The sequence below is a fragment of the Castor canadensis genome, chromosome 11, assembly GCF_047511655.1.
Source record: "Castor canadensis chromosome 11, mCasCan1.hap1v2, whole genome shotgun sequence".
Lineage (NCBI taxonomy): Eukaryota > Metazoa > Chordata > Mammalia > Rodentia > Castoridae > Castor > Castor canadensis.
Window position 1 is genome coordinate 90,397,912 of NC_133396.1, and position 15,881 is coordinate 90,413,792.

The 15,881-nt window shown below is 37.0% G+C and overlaps 1 protein-coding gene across 13 annotated transcripts in view; it reads right to left on the minus strand.

Annotated features, from left to right (window-relative positions):
• Nucleotides 1-15,881, minus strand: part of Dnm3 (dynamin 3) — a 556,846-nt gene that overhangs the window by 301,038 nt on the left and 239,927 nt on the right. For all 13 annotated transcript variants that reach the window (XM_074047471.1, XM_074047470.1, XM_074047469.1 and 10 more), the window contains exon 12: nt 11,617-11,687. In XM_074047471.1, coding sequence (XP_073903572.1) covers nt 11,617-11,687 — 71 coding nt within the window. The remainder of the gene's footprint in view (nt 1-11,616; nt 11,688-15,881) is intronic.

The window sequence follows — 15,881 nt, forward strand, 5'->3', positions numbered from 1 at the left end:
AAGAGAGGACTAACTTTAGTAATAGCAATGATGATAGAAAGAAAGAAAGAAATTCAAAAATACTACAGAGATAAAATCAAATGGAGTAGATAAAGATGAAGAGAAATACAGGTAAGAAGGGAACAAGGACTATAGGACGATATCAGATTTCTCTTGCACAAATGGAAGTTACCATCCAAGAGAGCAGAAACAAGGGAAGAGGTGAAGATTATAAAAGCAGATGGTAATTTCAATTTGGGAATATTGGGTTAAGGCTTCTTTAGGTCACACAAGCAGAGAAGTCCAGTAGGCAGATAAATATGGTATATAGTCCAGGAAAAAGTTCTGGAATAGAAATCTAGAGTCAGAATTATCAGATAAAGCTGGTAACTAAAGCATTGTAGTGAGTGGGATTGGTCAGGAATAACGCAGTGAGCGAGACAAGAAGGGATCTAGGGAATAATACTGACTTAGTTTTTAAATGGAGCAGAGGATGAGAAGGTCCTAAAGAAGACTGAGAAGGAAAGTCTGAAGTGGAAAAAGGAAAAACAGGAAAGAATTGGGGACTATTGAAGCAAAGGAACAGATCTCTTCAACAAGGAGTGGTCAATGGTATCAAATGAAGGACTCTGGATTGTCTATCTATTAACTGTTTTGTCCTAAACAAAGCAGTCTTAATAGAATGGTGTGGTAGCAACCAGACTATAATGGGCTGAAAAGTGAGAGAGAAACGAGAAAGAAGAAAGGGAGAAGTACAGACTCTAAATCAACTCAAGGGGCTCAGATGTGCCAATGAAATGGAGAACCCATTAGAAATGCAGACTCAACCTCTACCTCTACCACAGAGTTTCTTTTGGATAGGAGACTTGGAATTAAAAGAAACTTCAATGCGGGGAAGAAGGATACAGGAGAATAATGGAGGGAGTGAATTCAGCAACAATACTTTGTAAGAACTTTTGTAAAGGTCACAATGTATCCCCAGTACAACAATAAAAAACAAAGAAATGCCAGGGGCATATAGATCAAAGAGTAGAGCAGACAGAGGAAAAGGCCCATCCTTCAGTGATAGGTCATCTGAAGAGCTGACTATTAATCCCTGAGCCCTACAACTCATTTTGTAGTAGCTAAGAGATCTCTTTCCTTTTCCTCTCCCAGTAGCCATCACTGTAGTCCATCACCAAGCTGTCAGTAAAGTAGGGTCCACTATTGAAGGACCCTGAGTAATTAGCTGGATTCACCATTCTGTACAGCTATGCTGTCCAACACAGTAGCTGGTAGACAGATGTGACAATTAAATTAATTCAATAGATTTAAATGGAAAAATCATTTCTTCCATTTCACTAGCCACATTTCAACTGCTCTATAGCCACACATATTGAACAGCATGGTATGAAATCTTCCCACTATTTCAAAAAGTTCTATTGGGCAACATTACTATGGAGTAAAGAAACTCTTAGAATTTTCTCTTGTATTACCCCAGGAAAGTTTATGAACCCTTCCTGAGATTACCAAGAGTACAATTTACACATTTAGGTCTGGCTCCATCCAATGAGATTGAAGCAAAGGAGGAAGAAATGGTGTCAACTTTCCCTATAGGATCTTTAGTGAAGTTGCCACCTTATTAAGTGAGAAAATCTTACAGAACTAAGGGAACTATGAAAGAAGGATTCATTTTAAGAAGGCAATTATTTTAAGAAATAATAAACTTCAGAATAGAAATCTACTTATTTTTAAATAGTGCTTAGAACATTGGAATTTATAACTTATTTGAATTGGTGATATTATTGATGTCCTTCCAAGTTGCTCAAGCCTATATAGTTCTACCTCATAACAATCCCAGGAAGCAACTGTGAGAATCAACTTAGGTTGAGTCTTTTCTGTCAAAGGACTTAATCAGTAACCTGTTACAAATGTTAGTCTCACTAACTTGCTTCTCATATGCTCACTTCATGGACTCTGGTTAATGTGGTAAAAGTTTCTATTAAGAACAAAGGGTTGTTATGCTCAGCCAGACAGACAAAATTCCACTAGATGCCCTGGTTCCGGAGCTGACAACCTAAAACAGTTATTGCTTCCCTGAGCTCCAAAACTTCTTTGTCTTCAAAGCCCCCTCCCAATGTCCTCTTTCCAACTAGCCAACTATGTAGACTGTGAACCCCAAACCTGCCCAATTCAGGGGACGGGCAGCAATGCATTAGAGATGAAACCCTAGCAGACTCCCCTTGGTCAAATTTAATGTACTGATGTTAGACTGATACTTAATTCTCTGAGCTCATAGCAAGGCTTCTTAAAAATATTGTTCTGTTCTTGATAACATTTACAAAAAAAACTGTCTTTAAAAAAGGAAAAGGTTTTTGTTTTGTTAAGATAACTATCAGGGATTTCTTTTGCCTGTTGACTTCTGAGTTGCGTCTTCTCTCTCTTATGGCACCCCAATATCTTAAAGATATTTCCAACAACATGGGGGCTTGTCCAGGATTTTCACATTGCCCAGAGAGCCATGGAGACCCCCTCTTCAAGGAAGATGTGTCCTGCCAACTTGTTACAGTGGCCTCAGAGCTGGGGGGGTGGAATCTACTATCTCTGTGGCCAACAATGAACTCCAAATCAAAAGTCAATTGGCAATGCAGGAAAAGGGGCTGGCCTAAGCAAGAATGTTAACTCCGTGCATGGACCAAGGTAGGAAAGTCAATGCTACTTTGGTGGTTTGCACATCCCAGAAGCTGTGTGGGTGTGACTGGGACTTGTCTCAGACACAAGGCAAGTGCTGACTTCTGAGGCAGAGGAAGCACTTTGGGTTGAATATTCTCTCGGGGATATGGGTAAAATGCAAGAAACCTCCAGTATGGGGGAGGTTTGAGCCTTTTCCCAGGGAAACACACAGCCAAGATTAAGGGAGGGGTAACAAAAATTCAGTTCCAAAGAAGGAGACTCACAAAAGAATAGATGCATCATCCACCACTCCACCAAATAGCCCTCTGGGTATGGTTTAAAAGGTTTTTCTGGAAGTGCACTTTAATTTTTTTATGTGTCATTTTGTATATATCTCTAAAAGAGCACTGGGCAAAATTTAACTTGCTCCTGGAATTCTAGCTCATCTTATGTGTGCTTAAATTGGCATTTCTTTTTGGCATGCTTAATTTATAAAACTTTTATGTGTATATGTGTATGTAAACAACTTCAACATGGTTCTTAGACTGCTGTTACAAGGTTAATGTAATAGCCAAGGTAACAAAAAAAGAAAAACCCAGGGTGTTTGTGTTAGACATCTCTTTATAGACTGCTTAAGCCCTTCTTTTTGCGTATAAATATGTAAACATCTTCAGGATGTTCCCCATTATAGAGTTATATAAAAAATGTTACTTCTGCTCTATCTTACTGCTACTTAAAAAAAAAAGTTTTCAAACTTGCTTCAATAAGGTCTCACTAAGATGCAGGCATTCAGGAGTTAACAATAGGGTTCAGACTAGGAAAAGGAAGGGGTCAGGTGGCAGACTGCAACAGGAATCCTAACATTCAGTTAGTTAAAAAAAAATGACTGTGGTCTGTTTCATTCTGTGATAAACAAAATCTTAGATTTAATTCTCTCTTATTAACATGGGTCTATTAACAAATGGGCTTTCTGTAAATTGTTTTTATACAAAAAATAATTTTAAGGTTGCTTTCTTTCTGTTTTTTTCATGCAAATATAAGGCTCTAAGTTAAAAGGTTTTATGAATCATTTCCAACAAGTAACAAAAAATATAAATGATTAGGGATATGGTCTTAAAAGTAATAGGTTGAAGAAAAATACTTTTAGATAAAAAAGGATTATATATATAAAAAAAGGTTTGTCTTCAAAAAAAAAGGGTTTGTCCTAAAATAAAAAGGATAAGGATAAGGATAAGGATATGGATATGGATAAGCTCCCTCAGGAGATACAGAGTAAACTGTTATAAAAGATACAGAGTAAGTTGTCCTAAAAAGATGGAACTTAAAAATGCTCATGTAAGTGATTAAGTTAACTAAAATATAAGAGCTACATTAAAGGTTTTATAAGGTCAAATTTAATGTACTGATGTTAGACTGAAACTTAATTCTCTGAGCTCATAGCAAGGCTTCTTAAAAATATTGTTCTGTTCTTGATAACATTTACCAAAAAACTGTCTTTAAGAAAAGGAAAATGTTTTTGTTTTGTTAAGTTAACTATCAGGGATTTCTTTTGTCTGTTGCACACAGTTTATTTAACAATATGATATAAGAAATAACTTGGTACTTTACCATTCTATACATGTCAGGGATTTTTGGTGTTACAGATTGATCCAAAAATTTATCAAGATAGCAAGAGTTTATTAAAACACAGAGTGGCAATAGGCAGCTGAGTATAGGGAGTGCTACTGCACTGATATGAGGGTTGGGACAAATTTACTTATGTAAAGCAAAGTAAAAACAAAGCCAAAGTACACCCTCCAGAAAGAATAAAGAAAAAATAAAACTCAAAAAGAAGCAATACACTAATACACGGGAGGTCTTGAGACCTCTAGTTTTTTTTTAATTAAAGTCATCAAAGTGGAGATGTTAGCCCTACTCCTTCCACAAGTCAAGCAGAGGGTATTTTTGGCCTGGGATGGCCAGATTGAGCCTGTTATTTTAGGAGGTGGCTCCATTGACTACAGGTTGGCAGGATTCTGCTGTATGTCATGAGCCATCTGTTAAGATCAGCAATCTGGGATGTGATCCCTTATCAACATCTAAGCCATGATTCTTGGCCATTAGGTTTCTTAACTCTACAATTAGTCCCCATAAATATTTACTTGTTCTCTTTGTTAATTTTTGTCAGGGTTTTGAATACTGAGGTAACCTGAGTCATAACTAAATAAAAGTTATTTAAGAGTTGGTTTATGTAGTCTTCTAGATGACCTCGTAATTATGGTTAAATAACTATTGTCTTGGGTGATTCTAATAAAGTTAGTACCCTATATGTGTCTGTGACTAGGCTATTTGGGGGTCACTGATACTGTTCCCCCCCACCCAACTGATGGGAAATCTAAAGTTTTACTCCAAGAGTAACAATTGAACTAATAAGTATATATATATATATATATATATATATATATATATATATATATATATATATATATGTATATATAACCTCTATAGAGCTGTGGTGCTATTGCTGGCTCCTGTATACATTTGTGTTTTCCAAATATATCAAGCCTTCCAAAATACAAAGTTAAGATAAACACTGTAACAAGAAGTTAATGGTACTGATACACTGTTCTGTTAGTTGCTAAATTCTCCATCAGAATTTTAACCACAGCTCTTTTAAGGTTTTGTCATTATGGTTCTGATCCTCCTGGGGCATTTACAATCAAGTCCATGGAAAATGACTCTAACATGTACTTATTTTGAATGTCTGCTTTTGTTTGATTGTGTTTTGTATTGTCCTTGTGTAGAAGCCCACTGCCTAAGAACCACTCTTTCTTTTTTTTTAATTTTTATTTTATTCATATGTACATACAATGTTTGGGTCATTTCTCCCCCCTTCCCCCACCCCGTCTCTTACCCCCTTTACCCTCTCGCTACCCAGCAGAAAGTATTTTGCCCTTATCTCTAATTTTGTTGAAGAGAGAGTATAAGCAATAATGGGAAAGACCAAGGGTTTTTGCTAGTTGAGATAAGGATAGCTATACAGGGAGTTGACTTGCATTGATTTCCTGTGCATATGTGTTACTTTCTAAGTTAATTCTTCTTGAACTAACCTTTTCTCTAGTTCCTGGTCCCCTTCTCCTATTGGCCTCAGTTGCTTTAAAGTATCTGCTTTAGTTTCTCTGCGTTGAGGGCAACAAATGCTATCCAGTTTTTTAGGTGTCTTACCTATCCTCACCCCTCCCTTGTGTGCTCTCGCTTTTATCATGTGCTCAAAGTCCAATCCCCATCTGGGCAATGTGAAAATCCTGGACAGTCTTCTTTAGATCTAATGTCCCCATATGAGGGAGAACATATGGTTTTTGGTCTTTTGGGCCAGGCTAACCTCACTCAGAATGATAGAACCACTCCTTCTAAGCCTCTTTGTTGCTTAAACTTGGCCAAAAGGTTTTAGTTGGCACTGACTCTCACCTGATCTGCTTGATTGTTACTCCCTTCCCAACCCCAGTGTGGAACCAAAAACAACAAAATCCAGAGGAAAAAAAAAAATCCTCACAATGAAGGACAAAAATGACCAATCAAGAAAGATCTTTAGTCTACAGCCTTATAACCCAGTCTTGTCTGATCTCGGAAGCTAAGCAGGGTTGGGCTTGGTTAGTGCTTGGATGGAGAAAGATCTTCAGAGAAGACTGCTTAGAGACAAGCAGTTTGGAGATAAGGGGAGGAATGCCACCAAAGTTCAAATGGAGCCACTTGTGCCAGATCTCTTAAAAATAACCAAAGCTGAGAGGATTCCCCTTTCTGATGCATGTGTAGCTATCTGGCATTAAAGCCCTTCCAGACACAAACTCATATTTTTAGCCAGGGTCTTCTACTTAAGTAGAGACAAAGTGACTATTTTTACTGGCTCTAGACATGTCCTTTGATACTTAAAGATGCTGTTTTTAACTTTTTTTTAAACAATAGGTTTTTCCTGGACATATATACTGACAATGTACTGTTGCCATGGTAGTTCTACTCAGTACAAGAAAAAAAAAAACCACAGGTTCAGACATTTAAAAAAATGTACTATAGTCAACACCTCCTCCTACAAATATAAGAAAAAAAATTAATCTTGACTACCATCACTAAGCTGGTTCCTCCCACTACTCAACCCCTGACCTCTTAATCTGCTTGTCAAGTTTGTTTTTTCAAGGTTGGAGACGATCAAGCTCCAGATGGTGAGGGAGACAAAGCCAAATATACCCAGAGACCTCCTCCTGGTACCATGGACCCCTTGACAGACCCCCTTCGACATCTCAGAAGAGATTCTGACTGACTGTCTGGGGACCCCTCGAGTCAATGCCCCTTTTCCTGACAGAAATCAGGGCTACCTCTGGAGGGGGGAGAATATAAGGGAACAAATGTAAGAAAAAATAAAATAACAAAAATGTCCCTAGGGATGTAAATGTAAAGGGACAAATAACAAAAGTAACTTTGTTTTAGATAAAGGAGACAAAAAGACATACTTACAAGCAAAACATTTAAAAGGACATAAAACCAGCTTTGCACAGAGATGCTGAGGCACAACAGACTTTTCCAAAATAAATAAAAAGGGGTCTCACCAAAATAATGAGCAATAATCATAAAATATAGGTGATCAGACTCAAGGACAAAATGATCTAATGAAGCCCTCTTAAAATGTGCAGTCTGATAAGGATGGGGACAACTAGATGGCTAGGTTTGACTAAAAGTCAATTCATACTAGCTAAGTTTAAAGAAAAGAACTGTAAAAAAATAACAACAGAAAGAAAGAAAAAGGGGAATTGTGAGGATCAGCTTAGATTGGGTCTTTTCTGTCAAAGGATTTAATCAGCAACCACCACTGTTACAAATGTTAGTCTCACTAACTCGCTTCCCATATGCTTGCTTCATGGACTCTGCTTAACGTGATAAAAGTTTCTGTTAAGAACAAAGGGTTGTTATCCTCAGCCGGACAAAATTCCACTAGATGCCCTGGTTCCGGAGCTAATAACCTAAAACAGTTACTGCATCCCTGAGCTTTGAAACTTCTTTGTCTTCAAATCTCCCTCCCAATGTCCTCTTTCCAATTAGCCAACTGCACAGACTTGAACCCCAAACCTGCTCAATTCAGGGTAGGGGCATCATGGTATTAGAGATAGAACTCCAGCAGACTCTCTGCTGGGGATACTTACTTTTTTTCTGTAGTGCACCTTTCTGTAGAAATAAATTTTGCCTGGCCTATTGAATTCTAAGTGTGTCTTCTCTCTCCCTTGTGACACCCCAATATCTTAAAGATATTTCTAACACACCCAAACATTTAATTCCTAAACTTGCCACCAGTCAAAAGAAGGTGCTCATTAATACTCTGATACCTATATTTTGATTCCATAAGAGAGAGAACACTCTTGTGTAAGAATAGGAAATAGAAACACCATTACAATAGAAAATTATTTTGTGTTAGGGAAATATAAAAGAAGAATGTAAAGGAAAAGGCCATGCTTGCTCTGGATCTGGTGACATGGTTCAAATACACTGCATTTCTTAAAATGGCAACAGAGACATTCCAGAGGATCAGGAAAGAGATATAATGAATGTTACAACCCATAGAATTTTCATGGTGCTCATATAACAAGAACCGAAATATGCGCACTGTATCATTTCAAACTGTGAGAAAACAGGTGTTGAGATCTACTCAGCAGACTGAAAAACAAAGTGACCTTGGTTTGCTGCTGTAGAGGTATTACTTTAACAGCAGAGCCCCTTTTTCTCTTAAACCACTGGCCTGCATAAATCTTAGTAACTCAGGAGGGTAAATCGTGTCATGGAATAAATGAAGAAGAACACAAGAATGTGAAATTTCACTTCCTAAGGCTTTCAGCTAATAAGTTTGTCCTGATAAAACAGCAAGATTACTGAGAATGAGATGAAGTAAATTAAGGAACAGCAGGCAAGTTATTGTTTTTTGAATAGCAAAAACTAGGTATATTACGTAAGGAAATGTAATTTAGGAGGGAGTTAGTTTTACCAGAGAAGAATGACAAATTAAATCCCTTAAGTCATGAGTAAAGTTGATGCTTTCATCTGAAATATTGAACTTTTAGATTCAGAAATTATATTATAGTTGAAATAGCAAACTTTTAGAAGTCAGGAAATTCCAAAACAAGCCCACAGCAGAGCTTACTTAGACATATTACACATGGTACATATTTTACGGTCCATGTTTAACAAATAACTAGGAAATGGAAAAAGAAGGTCCACATATTCAACATGGCAGGATAAATTCTATGGTAGAAAGAATTTCAGGGTGAAATTCTTGAAACTACCCTGAAACTAAACATTCTATTAATCTAATTTTAGCAGTTTTCTGTACAAAAAAATTAGAATAAAAAGTCATCCCAGTTCAAAAAAATAATATGTAAAATACTATATCCATTGCCATCTTCCAAATCTGAGAGGTGAACCCTCTCTTTTGGTAACTCTGTAAAATTATCATGAAACAAATGTTATTTTCTTAAACCCAAGACTTTAATATTCTATCTTTGGAACTAAAAAATACTTACATAATTGTCTTCAAATTGGCTTGACTTTTCTTCCTTGATGGAAACAGCATTCCTGCCAACTTTAAAATTTATAGCTACAACCATATTTTTTTAATTTTTTAAAAGCACAGAAAATACCACAACTCCTCAAAGTGATTTTGAAATGAGCATTTCTTCATCTTCATAATTATCCTGTGTCACACTGAAATGCGCTCCAGCTTGGCATACAGATGGAAAGAACATTTACCTCTGAGTCTCAGTTCAAAACGTTATCTCTGATAGTGATTTCTAGAGGGCTGGAGAGTGAACGGGGAAAGCTGAGGATGCACTGTATACATGAATTGAAAAATTGCACTGAACTCCATTAATGTGTGCAATTAAATAAGCCCAATGAACATTAAATTATTGTCTTTGGGAAAATGCTATTAGCAACTAAAAATATTCCAGTGGCAATCATACTTAAGCTGTTACAAATTTCATTACAACGTAAAATGGTACATCTATTAATAAAATTCTTAATGTCTGTGTGTGTAGAAAGAGAAAAAGAGGGAGCAAGAGAGCAAGGACAGACTCTCATACAGACCACACACCACAATTTTCTAAAGCATTTCCATATAACTTCATTAATTTCATCTTCTGACAATCCTGAAAGGTATACAAGACAGGAATTCATTATCCCATTTGATACATCATTAAACTGAGAAACAAAAAAGGGTAAGGCTCTTGTCAAAATCCTGGAAAAATAACCAAGACTGCTAATTACAGACCAGTCCTTTAAAAGAAAATTTAAGAGGCTAAGTGCAGTGTCTAATGCCCATAATCCCAGCTGTATGGGAGGCAGAGATGGGGAAGATTGTGATTTAAGGCCAGTACAGGAAAAAGTTAGTGAGACCCTACTTCAGTCACTAAGTCAGTCGTGGTGGCACGCCTGTGGCCCCAGCTATGAGGGAGATCTTAGGTAGGAGAATTGTGGTTCAGGCTGGTCCCAGGCAAAAACATGAGACCTATTTAATAACCTAAACCAAAAAGAGCTGGTGGCATGGACATCGCAAGTGCAAGAGTCTGAGTTCCAACCCCAATACCACCAAAAGAAGGACAGAAGGAAGGCAAAGACACTTTCGTTGTCTTTATTTTTCCATAAAAATGGGAGATTGGCATCGGCACTCTCGAGTCCACTGACTGTGGGGAGAAATTCTCAGATCCCCCTTCTAAACCTAGACACAGGATATATGATAGAGTCGAGTGACTTTGTAGAAGGAAGTGAGCAATGACAATGGCAGGAGTTATGGGGGCTAAGTGGGGAGGGGACACAGTTATATGTGAAATGCCTTAGTAGCATTCACCTATCTAGAAGTTGGAGCAGGCAGCCTGCTGAAAGGACAACTAGATGAGGGAACATACTCATCACTGTGTTCTAACAAGTTTGCCCAGAGTACACAGACAGAAAGTGATCAAGGAAAACTCATCGACTACCCCAAGGTAATAACCATGAGGTGCAAAATATGTCCACACCATTAGCTAGACCATCACAACTACAGCCTAGATTAGAAGAAAACAATTTGTTGTTGGGAAATTGGGACTTTTCTTCCTAAAACACGGCAATAAATTTCTCAGGTTGCTGTTTACTTTAGATCACATGGTCTATATAGCTGCTTCTTCTAAGTCAGAGTATAATAAAATTAATTAGTTTAGCATTTTATCATCTTACTTTTTTATTTTTTCCTGCTCTCAAGCATGCAGTTCAAATAAAAGTACATAAGCTCTTTTATTTTACATTTTATATGAAATAGTCTATATTTTATATGCTTGAAGTTGGAATCACTGCATGCCATCAATATTTTTTTAATTCTAACAAAAACTGGTTCTATTAACAAGCAAGAAAAATAGTGAATTTGTGGCCTTAAAAAACATCACATGATGAATAACCAACCCTGAATAACCAACCATTATGTCTACATGGTAATGCCTGTGAAGAATAGCAACACAGAGGTAAGCCTGTGTAAATTATACACATCTTATTAAAAAGAGATTGTTCATCTCAATAGATTATATCTAAGTTCACAAAGGACTTTATTATAGGTCTGCATATTCTGACTTAGGGAAGTCCAAATAATTTGGATTGTGTGAATTATACTTGATAACTCAAATGTGAGAAATTCACCTCAAAAAATTTTAAATATGCATCTATTGCTACTCTATGGGAGTTCAGATCATCATTGAAAATAGTGAGTATCTAAAACACATATGACTTCATATACTGCGTGATAAAGCCAGCTATAGAATTTTATTGAGAGGACAGGAATTACCCTGCACCATGGCCATGGAGCTCAGACCTCAGTAGGTAGAAGCAGAACTAATCTTGACACTATGGTGTCAAAGCATGGTAGAGTTGTAGTAGAACTTTGCAGTTTGTGTTCTAGACAAACTAGCAGGAAGAAAGCAAGTGACAGACAAATGTCTCACGTACTTTGCAAAGCCAATGAAGTCTTCATGGTTGGTGTTAATATAGGAGACTTGAATGTCGATCAATAGCAGTACCTATGAATCAAAGAGAAGCACTTCAGTAAACACCCAAATTAAAATATTTTTCAGATATTAATGTCAATATTTGCCTAAATTATTTATCTGTATCGAATTTTTAAAGTAATCTTTCCATTAGGATTAAAATTATATTAAATTTTCTTAATTGGATTAATAATTTAACACACTAAATTTGTAAGTTAAAAGTCTACATGAAAGGTAAGTCTGAGCACAAGACAAAGCATTATAGTTTATAAACACCTATTTTCTAACTTAACACAGGCCTAGAATTATTCTAGTCCTCTAAAATGTAGCCATAATGTTCAAAAGAATGGCAAGTTGTATAAGCAATACCACCTCTTATTTTTCCTCTCCTTTCTATCTCTGTATGCTCCCTCTAGGCCGTCAGAAGTACCCCATCAACCAACTCAGTAGGCCTCTTTCAGATCAGTAGGCTTCATTATCAAACCAAAACATCAGCCAAGCCACGCAGGATGGCATACACCTGTAAACCTAGCACTCAGGAGGCAGGGACTGGAGGACAGAGAGTTCATGGCTAGCTTAGACTACATAGTAGCTTCCAGATCAATCTGGATCCTGTCTCAAAAAAAAAAAAAATCAGCCAGGTCTCTGCCAAGATAACACCTCACCAGAGGGATCTTTCCTGCGCATTCTAACTAAGTTAGCACTCATTACTCTCTATCCTACCCTGACTTACTTTCCTTTCTAGCACGACTTGTAGCTGACAGAGGAGTTTGTGCATGTTCTCCATCTAGACTTCATCCGTTGTATCTACTGTTGAATTCCCAGTGCTTAGACAGGTGCCTGGAACATCGTGTATACTCAACCACGATTTGTGAAGGAATGAATGGTACACACATCCCAGACAACATGAAACATGTTATGAACATGTTCAGGTCATAATATACTTATGAACCTTTGGTGATCACAATAAACATTTTGTTGTTCTCAGCCATTTCTTTTCCTTATGTGTGTGTGTGGGTCTTTATAACATTTTCATTCACATTTACTATGTACATCGATCATATTCACTCTACTAGAAGAAAACAAACTTGAAGATACAGGCACAGTCAGTGACTTTCTATATAGGACTCCAATAGCTCAGGAACTAATAAGAAGAATTAACAAATGGAATTGCATAAAATTAAAAAGATTCTGCACAGTAAAGAAAAATTTAACAGAGTGAAGAAAGAACCTACAGTATAGGAGAAAACATTTGCCAGCTACTCATCTGGCAAGGGATTAGTACCCAGAATATATAAGGAACTCAAAAAAATTAAACACCAGAAGAACAAATAATCCAATCAATAAATGGGCAAATGAAGTGAACAGACAGTTTTTAAAAGAGACACAAAGGGTCAATAAATACACAAAGAGTATTTTTATGCTGCCTCCCTTCACTAAAGGTGACGGATGAGAGCATCAGAGTCTCCATGGGAACAGTTTATGGGCATATTCGACATAAGGCTCCTCAGCGGGTATTTCCTTAGGAAATCTTCCCTTATTCTCACCACCCCTTCCCTCACCCTTGACCAGGCTGGATCTGTCTTTCAGATAGTATATATGCCATAATGCTATATATACATACATTGTGACCTAAACTTTTTAACTGGAGTATTCACCACAAATGTACTTAATAATGTAACTTTTTGCTTAATTTTTCTCTTCCCCACAAGAGTGTAAGCTTCATAGAAGCAGGGATGATGTTTGTCTTGTTCCCCATTTTATCTCCAGAACCTAGTGTGATACACATAATAGGCACCCAATAAATACGTGTTTTTAATTTTATAACTACCGGCCATGTTTGCAGAATAGTTTGTTTTAAATGGAGCAATCTATTCCCACATAATTTGTATGTAGTTTCTCATTATTGATTCTTAATCAGTATCTATAACTATGGGCTCTGAGGCTTTACTTTGTGCGAATCTAAACCTGTCATCTGAACAAATCTTGCTGAGAGTCACAGGGGACCTGCCAAAAAAGATTTAAGAGATTATTTCAAACCCACTCCCACTACCAAAAATAAAGGCAAGGCACAAGAGCTACTGGATCAATAACATCATGTTTTTCTTCATCTTATTGAATATAGTTTTATTTCTTCTAGAACACTGAAGAGTTAGGAGGAGTGATTACTATTATATTAGCTGTAGAACTGCCTCTCTGCTCCTAACAGTAAAGCCAGACTCTGTTATAAATTATATTCTCCAAACCATTTGGCCAGGATTTTGTAAACTATAATATTTAAGAACAAATAAATTGTTGCCACCGTAAGGAGCATTAAGTATTTACATAATTCTCAGCAAAAGCAATCAAATGTTGTCATGCGTATTTTGGACATTCACACACATTAACTTGGACTGCAGTAAGGAAAACAGTGGAAAAAAGTAAAAGCTAGAGCTGTTTTCATTCATATTCCTGGAAACTGGGAGTCTGTGCTCACCCTAGGAAAAGGGCCAGGTCACATGTGGGGGATGAAAAAGAAAATAGTTCATTTTTTGTCTTTTTTTTTTTTTTTTTACTTTCTCAGAGTTTCTCACTGTGCTTTCACCTATAGTTACGGAATATTTAGTTAAAGAAAAGTAAAGTTACTCCTGGTAGCACTAGTCACCCATAGTTAATCACTTCAATGTGCAGTTACATATATGGAAACACTTACAAGAATGCCTGGCACACTTAGATGTCTCAAAAACCTTTAAGAAAAAACTCAGATTTATAGTTACTAATGTTTAATTTTGAAGATGTTGCACCACAAAGTTTCCTAAGCAGAAGTATTTAATAATTTGATTTTTAAAAAAAGAAGAAGGAAAACTGCAAGAATTTTTCAAAGCAGTTTAGACACAGAGGCCTGAGGAAACGGGTCACTCTTTGACCAGGTACTTCAAAAGTACTGCATGGTTCAATGCAGCACACAGCCCAGAATTCAAATGGGAGATATATGCAAAATGACATGACTGCATTTACAAAGCATACATGTCTCTACTGTGCCACACAGGTTGAAATTAGAAGTGATCACTACAAGCTTCTAGAGGCAGGTGACAACTGTGGGAGCAGGATACCTGAGATTGTCACCTAAGAGAGAGACATCTCCCCCATCCCTAATTTCGTGTTTGGAGAATCATTACATCAGAGTTAGATAACAGACAATTTCTGACAATTGAAGTCAGAAAAGGCAGGTCTTTCTCATAGCTACCAGGTGTCACACCTCTTTGGGAATAACAACTAAAATTAAGAAGTAAGAGCTCTATTTGCATTGCTTTATTTCATTCTCACAAAATGCCTATGAGTTAACTACCTTCATATCCCAAAGATGAAGAAATTGAAGAATAAACTTGTCAGAGGTTACATAGAAATTAAATGATAGACTGGAGGTGTTGCTCAAGCAGTAGAGTACCTGCTTTGCAAGCATGAAACCCTGAGTTCAAACCCAAATCCCACCGAAAAAAAAAAAAAAGTCCATAATACTAACCTCAATGCTATAGGGATTACCTTGACAGGATTATAGCCATCTTGAATTGCAAACACCAGAACTGGCCCTGAGTGACCCCAGTTGGTCCTCCACCCCCTGCATATTGTCCCAGCCTACTATGAATAGGCAAAACCCTTAGAGCACTATGAGGAGATTTAGGACAAGATCCTGGTACAAGAATATGCCTGCCTCTTTGATATTAGCTTGAGGTAAATTAGGTATGTTCTAGCTTGGATGAAGTCACTTTTGTCCTCACTATTTATAAGCCCCTATTCTCTGACCCAAATTGTGGGGATCTGTCCAGGACTATACTTGGGTCAAAAAGTCCCTAACAAACTGCACTCTGCAAACCTGGATCCATGTGCCTCTTCATACAATGGAATCTGGTTGTTCAGAAGAAATGATACATTTGAATATATTATTTTAGTAAAACAAAAACTGAAACATGAAGAAGTCAACAATTGATGTAGATACACTCACAAAGATGGTTAAAATGCTAATTGTACTAATTTTTCCTCAGTACTATTTTACATAGGATCCCTAAGAGTTGAATAATACACACTATCATTTGAATATTGTAGACTAACAAAACTAAGTTAAAATAGCTTATTTTCTGAAGGTGAGGTGTATAGTTTACTTTTAAGAACTTAGGTTTTCTTAGTCCAGCAGTGCCAAGACATTGGATGTAGGGAGGAACCTCTAGCTTGGTGCTATTTATCTGGCCC